The sequence below is a fragment of the Macaca fascicularis genome, chromosome 16 (genome assembly GCF_037993035.2).
Source record: "Macaca fascicularis isolate 582-1 chromosome 16, T2T-MFA8v1.1".
Lineage (NCBI taxonomy): Eukaryota > Metazoa > Chordata > Mammalia > Primates > Cercopithecidae > Macaca > Macaca fascicularis.
In genome coordinates this window covers 57845385-57862869 of record NC_088390.1, presented here as the reverse complement: position 1 = coordinate 57862869, position 17485 = coordinate 57845385, and the positions used below count along the sequence as shown (strand labels likewise).

At 47.7% G+C, this 17485-nt stretch overlaps 1 protein-coding gene and 1 non-coding gene across 2 annotated transcripts; both read left to right on the top strand.

The window, feature by feature from the left end:
* The first annotated feature begins 131 nt into the window (after positions 1–131).
* On the top strand, positions 132–16981 carry LOC107127806 (uncharacterized). Its single transcript, XM_065531375.2, has 3 exons — positions 132–1597; positions 7274–7388; positions 16736–16981. Exons 1-3 carry the CDS (start codon positions 1528–1530, stop codon positions 16845–16847), a joined length of 297 nt encoding a protein of 98 aa, XP_065387447.1. The 5' UTR covers positions 132–1527; the 3' UTR covers positions 16848–16981.
* Positions 16456–16583, top strand: LOC123569611 (small nucleolar RNA SNORA68). Its single transcript, XR_006693426.2, has one exon. It is a non-coding gene; the product is annotated as a small nucleolar RNA SNORA68 (small nucleolar RNA).
* Positions 16982–17485: the final 504 nt, after the last annotated feature.

Sequence of the window (17485 nt, the reverse complement as noted above, 5' to 3'; positions counted from 1 at the left end):
TTGGCCAGGCTGGTCTCAAACTCCTGGCCTCATGTGGTCCGTCCACTTCAGCCCTTCAAAATGCTGAGATTACAAGCGTGAGCCACATGCCCAGCCTGAGGCCCTGACTTCTTGCTGTAACTTTTCATGCATTTTTTTTTAAAGGAGCAGTGTGGATTTTGGCACCCTTTGTGAACTAAGTTCAATACCCTCTATCCACATTTGCCTAATTGAACTATAAGAAAGCAATAATTCCATTTTCTGTCCCCTCAAGGACTGAACAAATGGAAATAACTCCCAGGAAGTATCAGCTGGTCACTACAGAGACTTGTACAAAAACTTTTGAATGATGTGAAACACGTTGTCATGAATAAGGGTTGAGCCAACTATAGCCCTGTGTTCCTACTGGGCTTTCCCCAACATGGTTGGGAGTTATGCCCTAGACTAACTGTATTGTCCTAGTCACAGCTCCTTGCTTTGATTTCATCCTTGATAAAATGAAGATGAAACTTATACTACTTCTCCAGGCCTTTTGCTGCCTTAAGAATGAGACCTGACATTAACACTAACCCTAGAATAGAAATATATAATAGGGAGATGGTAATAAAGGAGTTTTTCTGGCACATACCCTCCCTGCAGAATTTCTGTTGCTCCCCAGATAGTTCTAGTGAAGAATTGCAGTTTCATTTATTTTGTACTAGTCAGCTCTTAATTAAGCACATGAATGGAGAGGAACAGTGGTGCACATAATCCAAATCAGTGAATACCATTTTGTGGTGAATTATCCACCCCTTTACCCCTGCTACCCCGAGGGTTACCATGATTGTCAACAGCAGCAGGAGCCCTTCCACAGGGCTTGGTAAAAACAAACAAAAACAAAAACAAAACAAAACAAAAACAGTTGAGGTGTTAATGACCCTTTTTGCTGGGTGTAAAACAAAGCATTTTTAACCACTGTTCCCCAGCTGCTCTTACCAAGGCTTTGAACGGGGAAATTATGCTCTAGGCAGCCACTAGTAGTAAACGATAGTTCTTTTTTTTAAATTTTTTTTTTTTGAGACAGAGTTTCCCTCCGTTTCCCAGGCTAGAGTGCAGTGGCTCAATCTCTGCTCACTGCAAGCTGCACCTCCCGGGTTCACGGCATCCTCCTGCCTCAGCCTCCTGAATAGCTGGGACTACAGGCGCCTGCCACCGCGCCCGGCTAATTTTTTGTATTTTTAGTAGAGATGGGGTTTTACCGCGTTAGCCAGGATGGTCTCGATCTGCTGACCTCGTGATATACCCGCCTCGGCCTCCCAAAGTGCTGGGATTACAGGTGTGAGCTACTGCACCCAGCCAACAGTAGTTCTTATATAACCCACTGCCCACCCTGGCCTTCCTCCATCCCTCTCTCACCCACACATTATATAGCTTACAGCTATATACCTGCAAAAAATAGGAAGTTATGGGAGCAAATGGTATATATCTGAGTTGAATTTTTGAATCTTTGTACTTGTTATGGCAACAGGTTTTCCTTCCTAATTTCTTTTTTCTTGGTCTAATATTAAAATGTTTTTGCATTACCTTAGCATGCTTACTGGATGGGCAGTGAAGGGCGAAGAAAGTCACCCTGGCACACGTGAGTGTGAAAGAAAGCTAACTTAAAATTAAAAAAGGAGGCTGGGCACGGTGGCTCACATCTGTAATCCCAGCACTCTGTGAGGCCGAAGCAGGTGGATCACAAGGTCAGGAGTTCAAGACCAGCCTGGCCAAGATGGTGAAACCCTGTCTCTACTAAAAATACAAAAAATTAGCCAGGTGTGGTGGCGGGCACCTGTAATCCCAGCTACTTGGGAGGCTGAGGCAGAGAATTGCTTGAATCCGGGAGGCAGAGGTTGCAGTGAGCTAAGATCGCACCACTGCACTCCAGCCTGAGCAACAGAGCAAGACTCTGTCTCAAAACAAAAAAAAAAAATCGAGAAAAGGAGAGTTGGCAAGATATTTGGGAAACCTAGGCCTTAACACCTATAGCTTCAGCCCTTTTCCCTGGTCTTGCTAAAAATTTGGATGAAATATGACTGCCTTGATGTTCAAATATCATTCTCCTGTGATTTGATTTTCTACGGTGGCAGTAGCTTACACTGAAGTAAGCATACTCTAACCTGGTCTCCTACGAACAAATGTGGATAAAATGTGGATGCAGTCCATTACCTAGGAAAAAAGCAAAATGGACTCCACATAGAGACAAGACCCAAAGAGATATTCAACTGATTGCCCTGAGTTAACCAACAATAGGGCATAAGCTCAGTGAAGTTACACTGGCCCCAGTGCTTTCCTTAGCTGCTCTCATATAAATATTAAAAAGTCTTAGCCGGGCACAGTTGCTCACACCTGTAATCCCAGCACTTTGGGAGGCCCAGGCGGGCGGATCACGAGGTCAGGAGATTGAGACCATCCTGGCTAACATAGTGAAACCCTGTCTCTACTAAAAATACAAAAAATTAGTGGGGCTTGGTGGCAGGCGCCTGTATTCCCAGCTACTCAGGAGGCTGAGGCAGGAGAATGGCATGAACCCGGGAGGCGGAGCTTGCAGTGAGCCAAGATTATACCACTGCACTCCAGCCTGGGAGACACAGTGAGACTCCATCTCAAAAAAAAAAAAAAAAAAAAAAGTCTTGGCCGGTTGCGGTGGCTCATGCCTGTAATCCCAGCACTTTGGGAGCCTAAGGCAGGCGTATCACGAGATCAGGAGTTCAAGACCAGCCTGGCCAACCTGGTGAAACCCCATCTTTACTAAAAATTCAAAAATTAGCTGGGTGTGGTGGCGGGCTCCTGTAATCCCAGCTACTCGGGAGACTGAGGCAGGAGAATCACTTGAACCCGGGTGGTGGAGGTTACAGTGAGCCAAGATCACACCACTGCACTCCAGCCTGGGTGACAGAGCAGGACTTCACCTTAAAAAAAAAGAAAGTCTTTAGGGCCAGGCGTGGTGGCTCACATCTGTAGTCCCATCACTTTGGGAGGCCGAGGTGGGCAGATCAGCTGAACTCAGGAGTTCAAGACCAACCTGGCCAACATGGTGAAACCCCATCTCTACCAAAAATACAAAAAATTAGCCAGGTGTGGTGGCTCACGTCTGTAATCCCAACACTTTGGGAGGCCGAGGCGGGCAGGTCACAAGGTCAGGAGTTTGAGACCAGCCTAGCCAATATGGTGAAACCCCGTCTCCACTGAAAAAAAAAAAATACAAAAATTAGCCGGGCGTGGTGGTGGGTGCCTGTAGTCTGAGTTACTCAGGAGGCTGAGGCAGGAGAAGCACTTGAACCCAGGAGGCAGAGGTTGCATTGAGCCGAGATCGTGCCACTGCAATCCAGCCTGGGCGACAGAGCAAGACTGTCTCAAGAAAAAAAAAAAAAAAGCTGGGTGTGGTGGGCATGCCTGCCTGTAATCCCAGCTACTTGTGAGGCTGAGGTTGCAGTGAGCTGAGATCGCGCCACAGTACTCCAGTCTGGATGATAAAGTGAGACTCCATCTCAAAAAAAAAAGTCTTTAGGCCAGTGTGATGGCTCACACCTATAATACCCTATGCTGGTATTGTTTGAGGCCAGCAGTTGGAGACCAGCCTGGTCAACATAGCAAGACCTCGTCTCTCCAAAAAAAAAAAAAAAAAAGCCAGGTATGGTGGCATGTACCTGTAGCCTCAGCTACAGGGGAGGCTGAGGCAAGAGGATCCCTTGAGCACAGGAGGTTGAGGCTGCAGTGAGCCATGATTGCACCATTGCACTCCAGCTTGGACCACAGAGTTGATACCCTATCTCTGAAAAAATTAAAGTAATAAAGTATCTTTACATTCTTGTACCACTTTATAGTTTAGAATGTATTTCACATATTCCCTGTGTGCCTCTCATAATCCTCCAAGACAAGGCAGCTGTTAAGTCATTTTTATGGATGAATAAGCTGAAACATGCAAAAATAACTTGCTAAAAGTAGAAATAACCCAAATGTCTATCAGCTGATGAATGGATAAATAAAATATGGTATATCCATACAACGGGATATTATTTGTCAATAAACAGGAAGTAGTCATATATGTTGCAATATGGATGAGCCTTGAAACTATACCAAGTGAAAAAAGCCAGTCACAAAAGACCACATTATTGTGTGATTCCATTTATTTGAAATGTCCAGAATAGGCAAATTTGTAGTAACAAAATAGGTTGGTTTCCTAGGGCTGGGGGTTGGGGGAAATGGAGACTGACTGCTAATAGGTATGGAGTTTCTTTTGGGAGGGTAAAGAAAACGTTCTAAACTTGATTGTGGAGATGGTTACACCACCAAATATACTAAAAACCATCAAGTTACATACCTTTTTTTTTTTTTTTAAATGAAGTCTCACTCTGTTACCCAGACTGGAGTGCTGTGGCATGATCTGGGCTCACTGCAACCTCCACCTCCCGGGTTCAAGTGATTCTTCTGCCTCAGCCTCCTGAGTAGCTGGGGTTACAGGTGTGTGCCACCACACCCAGCTAGTTTTTGTATTATAGTAGAGACGGGTTTCACCATGTTGGCCAGGCTGGTCTCGAGCTCCTGACCTCAAGTGATCCCCCTGCCTCAGCCTCCCAAAGTGCTGGGATTACAGTCATGAGCCACCGCACCCAGCCGAGTTACATACTCTAAATGGATGCATTTTATGCATTGTGAATTAGATCTCAAATTATCATTTGAGACATGAAGGATGTCTCAAATACAAACCCAGAGCAAGTTAAACACTGTTGAACTTGGATAGATTACGCTGATGTCAGTACAATCACTACCACAGCTGTGCTGTGTTCTCCCCCTATCTTGGACTGGACGCAGCAGCTTCAGTGCGATAGAATCAAGATTAATAGGGTCAAGGGAATTAGTGATAGCCCATCATTTGGCCAACAGCATTAGTGGTCTCTGTTTGGTAATATCTATTCTGTCGAGATGGATGTACCCAATAAAGTTGGGGGACAGAGTCACTGGCCCACAAATCCCAGGTAATCACATTAAGAGATCCAGCCTGCTCTGCCTAATGTTATTACTTTCTCCCTGTGGAAAGGAGGAATATGACACTCCAGGGGACTACGTTCATTGTTTACTCAGTCAATCAACATTTATTGAGCACCCACAGTGTGCAGAGCTAGTATCAGACCAGGATTTATAAAGTAAAAAGTTCTTCCCCTGAGGGATCTACAAGATTAACCAAGTCTCTGCCCCTGGGAGCTCGGAAACTGCTGGGGGAGAAAGTCTTCGGTTTCAGGGCTCTCCCAGTCAGATGGGGAAAGGAGAAAACCACCCAGAAAGGCAGTGTAAAGATACTTCCAGCACTACACTCTGATCAGCTGAGCTAACTGGCAGCCCTCAGGATACTTAAAAGATAAGGGAAGTCATCCTGCAAATTAAGGATTTGGCAGCTGTGGGACCTCAGTGTTAATTAAAGGTGTTTTGAAAGCTCAAGTTAAGGATGTTCAAGAAGTGTGCTTTGGAAGAGGCAGAGGGACAGAGATGGCAGACAGACACGCGGAATGTATTCTGAGGTTCTCTGCAAAGACAGAAGGAGAAGCAGTACCAGAATGCAAAGGACTTTTAAGCAAAAATACTAGAACATGAAAAGAAACTAGTTTCTGTCCTGAAAGAAAACACAACCTAGTTGAGCTACATTAACAAGCTTATTTGTGCTAACAAGGGGTAGGGTGAAGGTGGGGAAGGATTGTGTTACGAGGATGTAGGAGTGGCTCAGAATCCCAGGTTGCAAGCCTCCCAGCACTGCACCCAGCCTTAAACCGCATGTGAATCTATAATTATCTCAAAAGCTGAATTTTTTTTTTTTTTAAGGAAGAGCTTCAAAGAGCATGTTGAAATGAGGGAATTGCAACCATGTGTGAGGTGAGGGTATGTGTTCTAGTGGGGCATAGTGAGAGACAAGGCTCCATCGCGAAGCTGTAGGGGACAGTCCATTATTTCAGTGGTTGTTGGTGTCCCTTGACTTGTGGCATCACTCCAAAACCTGCTTCCATGGCCACAGTGCCTCCTCCCTGTGCCACCGCCTCTCCTCAGTGTGTGCGCTCTGTGTGCCCTTTTATAAGGACATATGTCATTGGATTTAGGGCCCAGTTGGCTAATCCAGGATAAGTCTTTTCAAGATCCTTAACTTAATCACCTTTTGTCATATAAGGCAATACTTGTTCACTATATAAAGGGTATGATAAGTCTGTGCAACATGGCAAGACCCCTATCTACAAAAAAAGAAAAAGCCAGGCTTGGTGGCATGTGTGGACATCTCTTTTTGGGTGGGAGGGCACCATTCAACCCACTACAGAAAGGTAGGCGCAGATAAATGATTACTAGGATTCTGACCCAGCCAGTCAAGATAGAACACACAGAAGGAACAGCAGCCTTCAGGGAGGGACGTTCAAGTTTTCACTGAATTTGAGGGTCTTGTGGGGATACTCAGTAGGCAATGGGATAAATGTTTCAGCAAAGAACTGGGTTGGAGCTGCAGGTTATTCCTGACATGAGTGGCATAGCTGAAACCAAGGGAGTGGACGAGCTAATCTGGAGAGAAAAGATAGGGCAGGCTGAGGACAGAGCCTGAATAATGCTAACTTTACGAGTCAGGCAGGGTACCAGAAGCCATCCATGAAGGGAAGAAAAACCAGGAGAAAATGGGCAGCCTGAAAGCCAAGCAAGAAAATAGTTTCAGAAAATGGGTTCAATAGTGTCAAATACTAGTAGGGTAGGACTGGAAAGAAACCTTTCATTTTAGGAACTTAACGTTGACAGGCAGATAACCTTTTTTCTCTCTTTAAAAAAATGTATTCTCATTAGAGAACATTTAAAATGCATAAAGTACAAAACTTAAGTATAGTTACATCAACCAAACACAATTATTAGCATTCCCATCCATTTTTAAAAACATCGTTTTGAGTCAGGGTCTATGCTCTGTCATCCAGGCTAGAGTGCAGTGACACGATACTTCACTGCAAGCCTCACCTCCTGGGCTCAAGTGATCCTCCCACCTCAGCCTCAGAGTAGCTGGGACTGTAGGCGTATACCACCATGACCCAGTACATCTAGTTGTTTCTATGTATAGGTGAGCTTGTGATTTTTTGGGGGGCGGGTTTTGAGACATCTCACTCTGTCTCACCCAGGCAGGAGTGGTATGATCAGGGCTCACTGCAGCCTTAACCTCCTGGGCTCAAGCAGTCCTCCTCCGTCAGCCTCCTGAGTAGCTGGGACTGCAGGCACATGCCACGATACCTGGCTAATTTTTTTTTTTTAAATTTTGTAGAGACAGGGTCTTGCTATGTGGCCCAAGCTGGGCTTGAACTGGCCTCAAGTGATCCTCCTGCCTCAGTTTCCCATGGTGCTGGAATTACAGGTGTGAGCCACCATGCCTGGCCTAGGTGAGCGTTCTTTTTCTTTTTTCTTTTTTTTTTTAAACACAAACAGAACTAGGTGAGCCTTCAAGTAAAGAAAAAAGGCTATGTGTGCATGTGTGGGTGCATGCCCGTGAATGCCTGCCTTGATTTCCAACACAGGCATCCTCCTTTAAATCCTCCCTGAGCTGGAGACTGACTTGTGGCCCCTGGGAGAGTGTGTGGGAGTGTGGAGAGTGACCTCCGGACCTGGGCACTTTCCGGCCCCTCCTCCCATGGAAGCTGCTGCACCGATTTGGCCTCTGTGCAAACACCAGGCACTTTTCACTGGGTCAATATTTCACATCCGTTGTCAGGGTCTAATCCATCTTCAACATCTGTTCCCTGGGATGTTGTGCTCTGCTCTGCCACCTATGACCCCTCATGGTCTTTGTCCCCAGAAGAGGAGCTCTACAAGGTCCCCAGGGCTTTCTCCAGCTTGAGGCTGCTCGGTGCTTCTCTTTTTCTCCTCTTTAAACCCTCTCACCTTTGCCTGAGCCAATAATCTCCCTCAAATTTCAGGGAGAAGCCCCCTCTGTCTGGAAGCTTCCCCAGCTCCAGAACACAGAAGGATGTGGTAGCTGCTGTTGTGTGGAATTCAGCAAACCTCACCTGCCAGTGGGTCCAGAACACGTTCCGACCCGGTGTCCTGCTTGCCACCTTGCACTTCCTGACTGCTGCTTCCTGCTGTGAGCCTGCTGGAGCCCTGGGGACACACATTTACTTGAACAACATCTCAAAATAGACTGGGAAGACAAAATGTACTACAAGGGGCCAGGCGCAGTGGCTCATGCCTGTAATCCTAGCACTTTGGGAGGCTAAGGCAGGCGGATTGCCTGAGCTCAGAAGTTCGAGACCAGCCTGGGCAACAGGGTGAAACCCCATCTGTACTAAAATACAAAAAATTAGCCGGGCGTGGTGGTGTGCGCCTGTAATCCCAGCTACTCAGGAGGCTGAGGCAGGAGAATTGCTTGAACCAGGAGGCAGAGTTTGCAGTGAGCCGAGATCACGCCAGTACACTCCAGCCTGGGTGACAGAGCAAGACTGCATCTCCAAACAAATAAACAAGAACCCAAAATATACTACAAGGTGTAATTAGAAATTGTTTTCAAGATTGGTGCTTTTGCACCGTTGGTTAGATGAGGCAACCAAGTGCATTTATTTTGATGCATGCCTGTCTTGTTCCTCTAATCAGCATCCAAGAACAGGGACAGACCGGGCGCGGTGGCTCATGCCTGTAATCTCAGCACTTTGGGAGGCCGAGGTGGGCAGATCACCTGAGGTCAAGGGTTTGAGACCAGCCTGACCAACACGGTGAAATCCCATTTCTACTAAAAATACAAAAATTAGCTGGGCGTGGTCGTGGGTGCCTGTAATCCCAGCTACTTGGGAGGCTGGGGCACAAGAATCACTTGAACCTGGGAAGTGGAGGTTACAGTGAACTGAGATTGCACCACTGCACTCCAGCCTGGGCTACAGAGCAAGGCTCGTCTAAAAAAATAAATAAATAATAGAAGAAGAAGAATAGGGACAGATTTCTGTTCATTCTCCTCAGTGCAAATCTCTGGCCCCAGCTTCCTCCTCATTATTCAAACCCAACATATATTGGGCATTTACTATAAGCAAGTGCTGTTATTAAACCCATTTGTAGATGAGGGAGCCAAGGCTTAGCAAGGATAAAGACTTGAAGGCCACACAGCTGCAGGAGGCCAGGTTGGACCAGGGTTTATGTTGTTAACACTAAACTGTTTGGAGAAACAGCAAACCCAGCTGTGGGGGAATGGGAGCGGTGGGTGTGGAACCTGAGGCTAACTTCCTCCCACCCAGCCATTCTGTCCTCTCCGCAATAAAGTTCATAGTCCAGGAAATTCCCTGCAAGTGACAATGACTCTTAAACTTTCCTGAAGATAAGAATTGCTGGGCCAGAGCCTCCCTCACTGCTTGCCATCCCTTCAGCTGATGCTCAGTAACTCTTTCTTTGCCAGTAGCCAGCCCGGCCTTCCAGTTTACCAGAGAGGCCCTGGTGATGAACCAGTCCCACCTCCCATTTCCTGGAACCCATCCCTGCCGCCTCACCCAGCCCCACCCTCCTTCGCTCTTTCACTCTGAGAGTTTTTGCCGTACATCTGCTCAGCCAAAGAGAAGCAACTGCTAATGTTAAGCCGAAATTTGGGTCGGGCCAGGAGGCATCTTTAAAATGAAAAATTTACTCGGGTACAGGAAACAGCTATAAATGATCTTGGAAATGCAGGCACTCCATCTCCTGGTTACACACCCCAGGCAATACCCAACAGAGCATCTGAAGGGGCCTTGTTTATCAACTGTCATGGATTCAGGAAGCCAAACAGACCTGCCTGTTACCAGGGCGTCTCCTGCAGGCCCCTGTCTCCAGAAATGACCACCCCTGAGATGAAAACTTCTCTTGGGAAGAAACTGAGGAGGAGCTTTTACAGTTTGCTCAGGGCTTCCCATTCTTTGTTGCTGGGAAATTCTTCCTGTAGCCAGCTTCAGTCCCTGTTAACACATACTGAACAACAGGATTATTTTTGTTGTGTTCTGCATCTGCCGTATATAATCTTTTATTTTTTTCTGAGTTAACTTTGTTTTTTTTTTTTTTTTCTGCTGACTACCTACTTTTCTGTCATAACTTTGTTTTCATTGTGGTAAGAACACAATATGAGATCTACCTTCTTAACAAAATTTTAAGTGTAACATCTCCTTTTAATTTGGATAAAATAGTAGGCATTGGGCCAGGCGCAGTGGCTTATGCCTGTAATCCCAGCACTTTGGGAGGCCGACACGGGCGGATCACCTGAGGTCAAGAGTTTGAGACCAGCCTGGCCAACCTGGTAAAACCCTGTCTCTACTAAAAATACAAAATTAGGCTGGGCGCGGTGGCTCAAGCCTGTAATCCCAGCACTTTGGGAGGCCGACACGGGTGGATCACCTGAGGTCAAGAGTTTGAGACCAGCCTGGCCAACCTGGTAAAACCCTGTCTCTACTAAAAATACAAAATTAGGCTGGGCGCGGTGGCTCAAGCCTGTAATCCCAGCACTTTGGGAGGCCGAGACAGGTGGATCACTAGGTCAGGAGATCGAGACCATCCTGGCTAACACGGTGAAACCCCGTCTCTACTAAAAAATACAAAAAACTAGCCGGGCGAGGTGGCGGGCGCCTGTAGTCCCAGCTACTCAGGAGGCTGAGGCAGGAGAATGGCGTAAACCCTGGAGGCGGAGCTTGCAGTGAGCTGAGATCCGGCCACTGCACTCCAGCCTGGGCGACAGAGCAAGACTCCGTCTCAAAAAAAAAAAAAAAAAAAAAAAAAAAAACAAATTAGCCGGGCATGGTGGCACGCCCCTGTAATCCCAGCTACTCAGGAGGCTGAGGCAGGAGAATCGCTTGAGCCCTGGAGGCGGAGGTTGCAGTGAGCCAAGATCGCACCACTCACTGCACTACAGCCTGGGTGACAAGAACAAAACTCCATCTCAAAAAAAAAAAAAAAAACATAGGCCAGGTGCGGTGGCTCACGCCTGTAATCCCAGCACTTTGGGAGTCAGGAGATCGAGACCATCCTGGCTAACACGGTGAAACCCCGTCTCTACTAAAAATATAAAAATTAGCCGGGCATGATGGCAGGCACCTGTAGTCCCAGCTACTCAGGAGGCTGAGGCAGGAGAATGGTGTAAACCTGGGAGGCGGAGGTTGCAGTGAGCCGAGATCGCACCACTGCACTCCAGCCTGGGTGACAAAGCCAGACTCCGTCTCAAAAAAAAAAAAAAAAAAAAATAGTAGGCATTGAGTGCTTATATGGTAAGCACTGTGTTAAGCACTTCGTATTTGATCATTTTAACCCCCACAACAAAACATTAATCATTAATATGTGATAATTAACAAAGGTATTAATAAACCCATTTCGCAGATGGGCCACGGAGAGAGGTTGAGTAAATCACTCACGGTCATACAGTTACAGAGTTGGGACTTTTTTTTTTTTTTTTTTTGAGACAGTCCTGCTTTGTTGCCCAGGCTGGAGTGCAGTGGCATGATGTCAACTCACTGTAGCCTCTACTTTCTGGGCTAAAGCAATCTTCCCACCTCAACCTCCTGAGTAGCTGAGACTACAGGTGTGCACCACCATGGCCAGCAAATTTTTGTGTTTTTTGGTTTTGTTTTTTTTTTTTGAGACAGAGTCGGGGTTTCACCATGTTGGCCAGGCTGGTCTCACCCACTTTGGCCTCGCAAAGTGCTGGGATTACAGACGTGAGCCACCACGCTCCACCAGAATTTTTGTATTTTTTGTAGAGACAGGGTTTCACCATGTTGTCCAGGCTGGTCTCGAACTTCTCGGCTCAAGCGATCTGCCAGCCTCAGCCTCCCAAAGTGCTGGGATTACAGGTGTGAGCCACCATGCCCTGCCTACGGAGTTGGGATTTGAATTCAGGCAGAACAACTTCAGAGCTCTTGCACTTAATTACAGATGCTCTGTGTCTCTTTCTAGTTCTCCTTTCTCCAAATGGAATCATTCTACCTCCGTAAACCTGTCCTTATGATTTCCAGTTGAGTCAGGAAACCTAGGGCCAATGCCACGACCCTGAATAGATTTATATTAGGGACCAAAGCCATGGAACATTCCCTTTCCACCACTTAATTCAATCTCTGATGAAGTCCACACCAGTCATTCCCCCTGCACAGCCATCTTGCTCATATCCTTCTCAACAAAGTGGCTCCTAACCCTATCTGGAGGACTGGCTAGCCATTCTGGCAGAACAGTGACCCTAGTCACAAGGGAAAAAGGAACCCGTTTGCAAAGCAGCTGTATTTGCTAAGTAAGACACTTTGACAGCCTGAGCACGGCCTGTAATCCCAGCACTTTGGGAGGCCAAGGTGGGCAGATCTCTTGAGGTCAGGAGTTCGAGGCCAGTCTGGCCAACATGGTGAAATCCCAGCTCTATTAAAAATACAATAATTAGGCGGGGCGCAGTGGCTCACGTCTGTAATCCCAACACTTTGGGAGACCGAGGAGGGCGGATCACGAGGTCAGGAGATGGGAGACCATCCTGGCTAACACGGTGAAACCCCATCTCTACTAAAAATACAAAAAATTAGCCGGGCGTTGTGGTGGGCGCCTGTAGTCCCAGCTACTCGGGAGGCTGAGGCGGGAGAATGGTGTGAACCCGGGAGGCAGAGCTTGCAGTGAGCCGAGATGGCGCCACTGTGCTCCAGCCTGGGTGACAGAGCAAGACTCCATCTCAAAAAAAAAAAAAAAAAAAAATACAATAATTATCTGGACATGGTGGCAGGTGCTTGTAATCTCAGCTACTCAGGAATCTGAGGCAGGAGAATCGCTTGAACCTGGGAGGCTGAGGTTGCAGTGAGCCGAGATCACACCACTGCATTCCAGCCCGGGCAACAGAGTGAGACCCCATTTCTTAAAAAAAAGACACTGACAAAATGCCTTTTAAGGAAATGATATTTGGGGAGATATGCTGTCAGTAGTTTTGATAGGAACTCAGCATTGAGTTCCTACTGAGGAAACAGCAGAGAATATCTGTGAACCTCTGTGGCTGGGTTCTCCTTCATGTTCCACCTCTTTCACATACCTCACACACCCCTGCATCCCTCCTGCCCATCCTCTATTCTATTTGTCCTGTCATTTTTGACCCTGAGTTTTGACAGCCCCAAACCTTGTCCCTCCATAAAGTAGACAGGCTAGTAGGTCATCATGGTGAAGAGCCCAGACTCTGGAACTAGACTGTCTGGTGGCAACTTTAGACAAATCACTCAACCGCTCTTGGCTTTGGTTTCCCCATGTGTAAAATGGCATTGACAATTATAGTCCCTGCTTCAGCTAGATGAGTTAAAATGGGTAGAGCATTTAGAACAGCGCCTGACAAATGCTGATTGTAAGCACTCAATAAGCGTTCTGCCCTGCCACCTGATTAACAGCTTTGTGAAATTGGGCAGGTCACTCTGAAAGAGGGTATGATTATGATGTAGTGATTAAGAGCACTAGGTTAAACATCAGATGTCCTTGAATCTTGACTTTTTTTTTTTTCTGGAGACAGGGTCTCATTCTGTCACCTAGGCTGGAGTACAGTGGTACAATCTCGGCTCACTGCAGCCTCAATCTCCCGGGCTTAAGTGATCCTCCCACCTCAGTCTCCTGAGTAGCCGGGACTACAGGCATGCGTACACGACACTTGGTTCTGTTCTTGTCTCTTGTCTATTCCACTCCCGAGCCAGCAGTCCCAGGAGACACAGCCTCTTCCTATTCAGTATCTCCCCCATGTAGGAGCTTAAGTAAACGAAATACCACCACCCTCTCCCATCTTACCTTGAGATTAGGAAAGACTATGGTTGAGGGCAGCCTGTGTTACTGAATGTTATCTTCGCGGGTTTGGCTCCAGAGCCCTCAGTAGGAAGAGGGACTGGACCTGCAGTCTCCGACTCAGAGCAGGGACTTATAATGAGCAGAGTCCTGAGCCCCCTGGTGGGGAGTCTTGGGTTCCATTCCGCTTGGTCCTTGCAGGGCCTTTTCAATAAGTCAAGGGCCCTTGACACTTAGGAGTGCCCACATCATGTCAAAAATATTAAAATGCATTCACATCCCACAGAAGGGTTTTTTGTTTTTTGTTTTTTGTTTTTTTTTTTGAGATGGAGTTTCTCTCTTGTCGCCCAGGCTGGAGTGCAGTGGTGCAATCTCGGCTCACCTCTGCCTCCCGGGTTCAAGCGATTCTCCTGCCTCAGCCTTCCGAGTAGCTGGGATTATAAGCATGCACCACCACACCTGGCTAATTTTTGTATTTTTATTAGAGATGGGGTTTCTCGGCCGGGCGCGGTGGCTCAAGCCTGTAATTCCAGCACTTTGGGAGGCCGAGACGGGCGGATCATGAGGTCAGGAGATTGAGACCATCCTGGCTAACACGGTGAAACCCCGTCTCTACTAAAAAATACAAAAAACTAGCCGGGCGCGGTGGCGGGCGCCTGTAGTCCCAGCTACTCGGGAGGCTGAGGCAGGAGAATGGCGTGAACCCGGGAGGTGGAGCTTGCAGTGAGCTGAGATCCGGCCACTGCACTCCAGCCTGGGCGACAGAGCGAGACTCCGTCTCAAAAAAAAAAAAAAAAAAAAGAGATGGGGTTTCTCCATGTTGGTCAGTCTGGTCTCGAACTCCTGACCTCTGGTGATCTGCCTGCCTCAGCCTCCCAAAGTGCTGGGATTACAGGCGTGAGCCACCACGCCCCGCCTGAAATGTAGTTTATACATAAACTATATATGCAAACTGAGTTGAGTTGCAATTGGTTGAGATTTTGTTTTGTAGCCATTTATTTCAATATTTATCCAATGCCATTTTGCAACTTTTTTTTTTTTTGGAAAACAATAACTTTTTTCCAGGTTTCAATAATAAGCCTAGCCCCTAAGCCACTGTGTCTAAGGGATGGGCCAGCAGTGCCTCCAGTGCCTAGGTTGACTTGGTTAGATTCCCTGGTCCCAGAGTTTGTCAACTCCAGAGCCCATGTGAATCATGCCCACCCTATCTATTCATCCACCCATCCATCCATCCGTTCGTTCGTCCATCTGTCCATCCATCCATCCACCCACCCATATATATCTGAGCTGCCTATGGTAGAAAAAAAGCAACTCGGGAAAAGGCTAGAGAAGACAAGCATGGTGTGAGACTGCCCTCTAGAGATTGCTCCAGGAAAGTGCAGCTAGGGCGCTCCCTCTTCCAGGCTCAGATCAACCCCACCCCTCCTTCACTCATTCACACTTATTGAGCGAGTACCTACCTATACCCGGCACCACGTACTTACCTGTTCTGGGAACAAAAGACAAATACAAAGAGAAACAGCACACATCCCCATTCTCCAGGAGGTCACCATGTATAACAAATGATTACTGTTCTGTGCAATGACTACTGGAGTAGGTGTGCACCAAGTTCTATGGGAGCACTGAAGACAAGGAAATAAGTCTGGGGCAATAGGGGAAGTCATCACAGGGAAGGTGGCATTCAAGATGGGCCTTGAAGGATGTGTAGGAGTTTGCCATACAGTGCTGGGGAGGAAAGGCATTCGGGGCAGAAGGAATGGCAGTGTAGAAATGCAGGTTTGTTGAGGGCCAGTGAGAGGTGTGGCAAAGCTGGAGCATGCATAGCACTGAACAGTCAAGACCCAGCTAGAGAGGCAGGTGGGGCCAGATAGTGAAACTCCCACTCAAAAAACAGGAAGTGAGCCAGGTGTGGTGGTGATCGCCTGTAGTCCCAGCTACTTGGGAGGCTGAGATGGAAGGACCGCTTGAGGCCAGGAGTTTGAGACTGCAGTGAGCTGTGATCACACCTGTGAATAGCCGTTGCTCTCCAACCTGGGCAACATAGTGAGACTCTGTCTCTTAAAAAAAAAAAACAGAAAACAGGCCATGCCCAATGGCTCATGCCTGTAATCCCAGCACTTTAGGTGGCCAAGGCAGGAGGATGACTTGAGGCCAGGAATTCAAGACCAGCCTGGGTAACATAGAGACTGCATCTTTACCAAAAAACAAACAAACAAACAAACATTAGCAGCAGGGCATGGTGGCATGAGCCTGTAGTCCCAGCTACTTGGGAGGCTGAGGTGTGAAGACCACCTGAACCCAGGATGTCAAGGCTGCAGTGAGCCATGACTGCACCACTGCACTCCAGCCTGGGTGAGAGAGAGAGAGACCCATCTCAAAAATTAAACAAAGCTGGGTGCAGTGGCTTATGCCAGCACTTTGGGAGGCTGAGGTGGGCGGATCACCTGAGATCAGGAGTTTGAGACCAGCCTGGCCAACAAGACAAAACCCCATTTCTAATAAAAATAAAAAAAATAGCCAGGTGTGGTGGTGGGCACCTGTAATACCAGCTACTCAGGATGCTGAGGCAGGAGAATCGCTTGAACCTGGGAGGTGGAGGTTGCAGTGAGCCGAGATCGTATGCCATTGCACTCCAGCCTGGGCGACAGAGTGAGACTCTGTCTTAAAAAATAAAAAATCAAAATCAAAAAATAAAATATATAAAACAAACAAAAAACAAAAGTAGGACATGTCGCACTTAAACTCAACACTCTTTTTCTTGCAGCAGTGGTTTAAACAGAGGAACAAACAGGAAGATCTTGTCACCTTTGAGGGGCTGTGGTTGTGCCCCTCAAAGTGACTTTGGAGGTTCTACACCACTCGTGGTCACCCAGTCCCCCAGTTAATCCCAAGTGGGGGCTCCCAGGCAATTGATGTGCCTGACAGAATGTGCCAGGTACTTGACAGGAGGTTTGCCAAATGCCCAGATCCCAGTGATTACAGTCACCCTGCCCTCTCCTGTTTTCTGCAGACCAAGACGTGGGCACCCAGCATCACATCTGGGCCCACTTGATCCAGATCATGAAGGTGGAGGAGACCAGAGCCAGCAAGCGCAACCGGCCAGCAGTCACGCAGCTCCATGACTCCAAGGTTGAGTCCTGCTGCCCCACTGGGTCCTCTATGGCCAGCAACAAGCCACGTGTCACCACCAAGAGGCCCGACATCTTACAGGTGCAGGGCCCTCTCACCCTGGGTCTGCCCAAATAAACTCCTCAAGAACACCAAACCAGGCCGGGCGCGGTGGCTCAAGCCTGTAATCCCAGCACTTTGGGAGGCCGAGACGGGTGGATCACGAGATCAGGAGATCGAGACCATCCTGGCTAACACAGTGAAACCCCATCTCTACTAAAAAATACAAAAAACTAGCCGGGCGAGGTGGCGGGCGCCTGTAGTCCCAGCTACTTGGGAGGCTGAGGCAGGAGAATGGCGTGAACCCGGGAGGCGGAGCTTGCAGTGAGCTGAGATCCGGCCACTGCACTCTAGCCTGGGCGACAGAGCGAGACTCCATCTCAAAAAAAAAAAAAAAAAAAAAAAAGAACACCAAACCAAACAAAACAGGATGTGATGCTCTGGCCAGAACTCTGTGCCAAACAGAGGGAGACCTGACCCAGCCATTCAGAATCTCCGTGGAGGGAGAATCAGGCATATCGAGGACCAGGACCACAGACACTGAGACACAGCACCTGCCTCTCACATGGTCTCAGCTGAAGACATTAGTGCT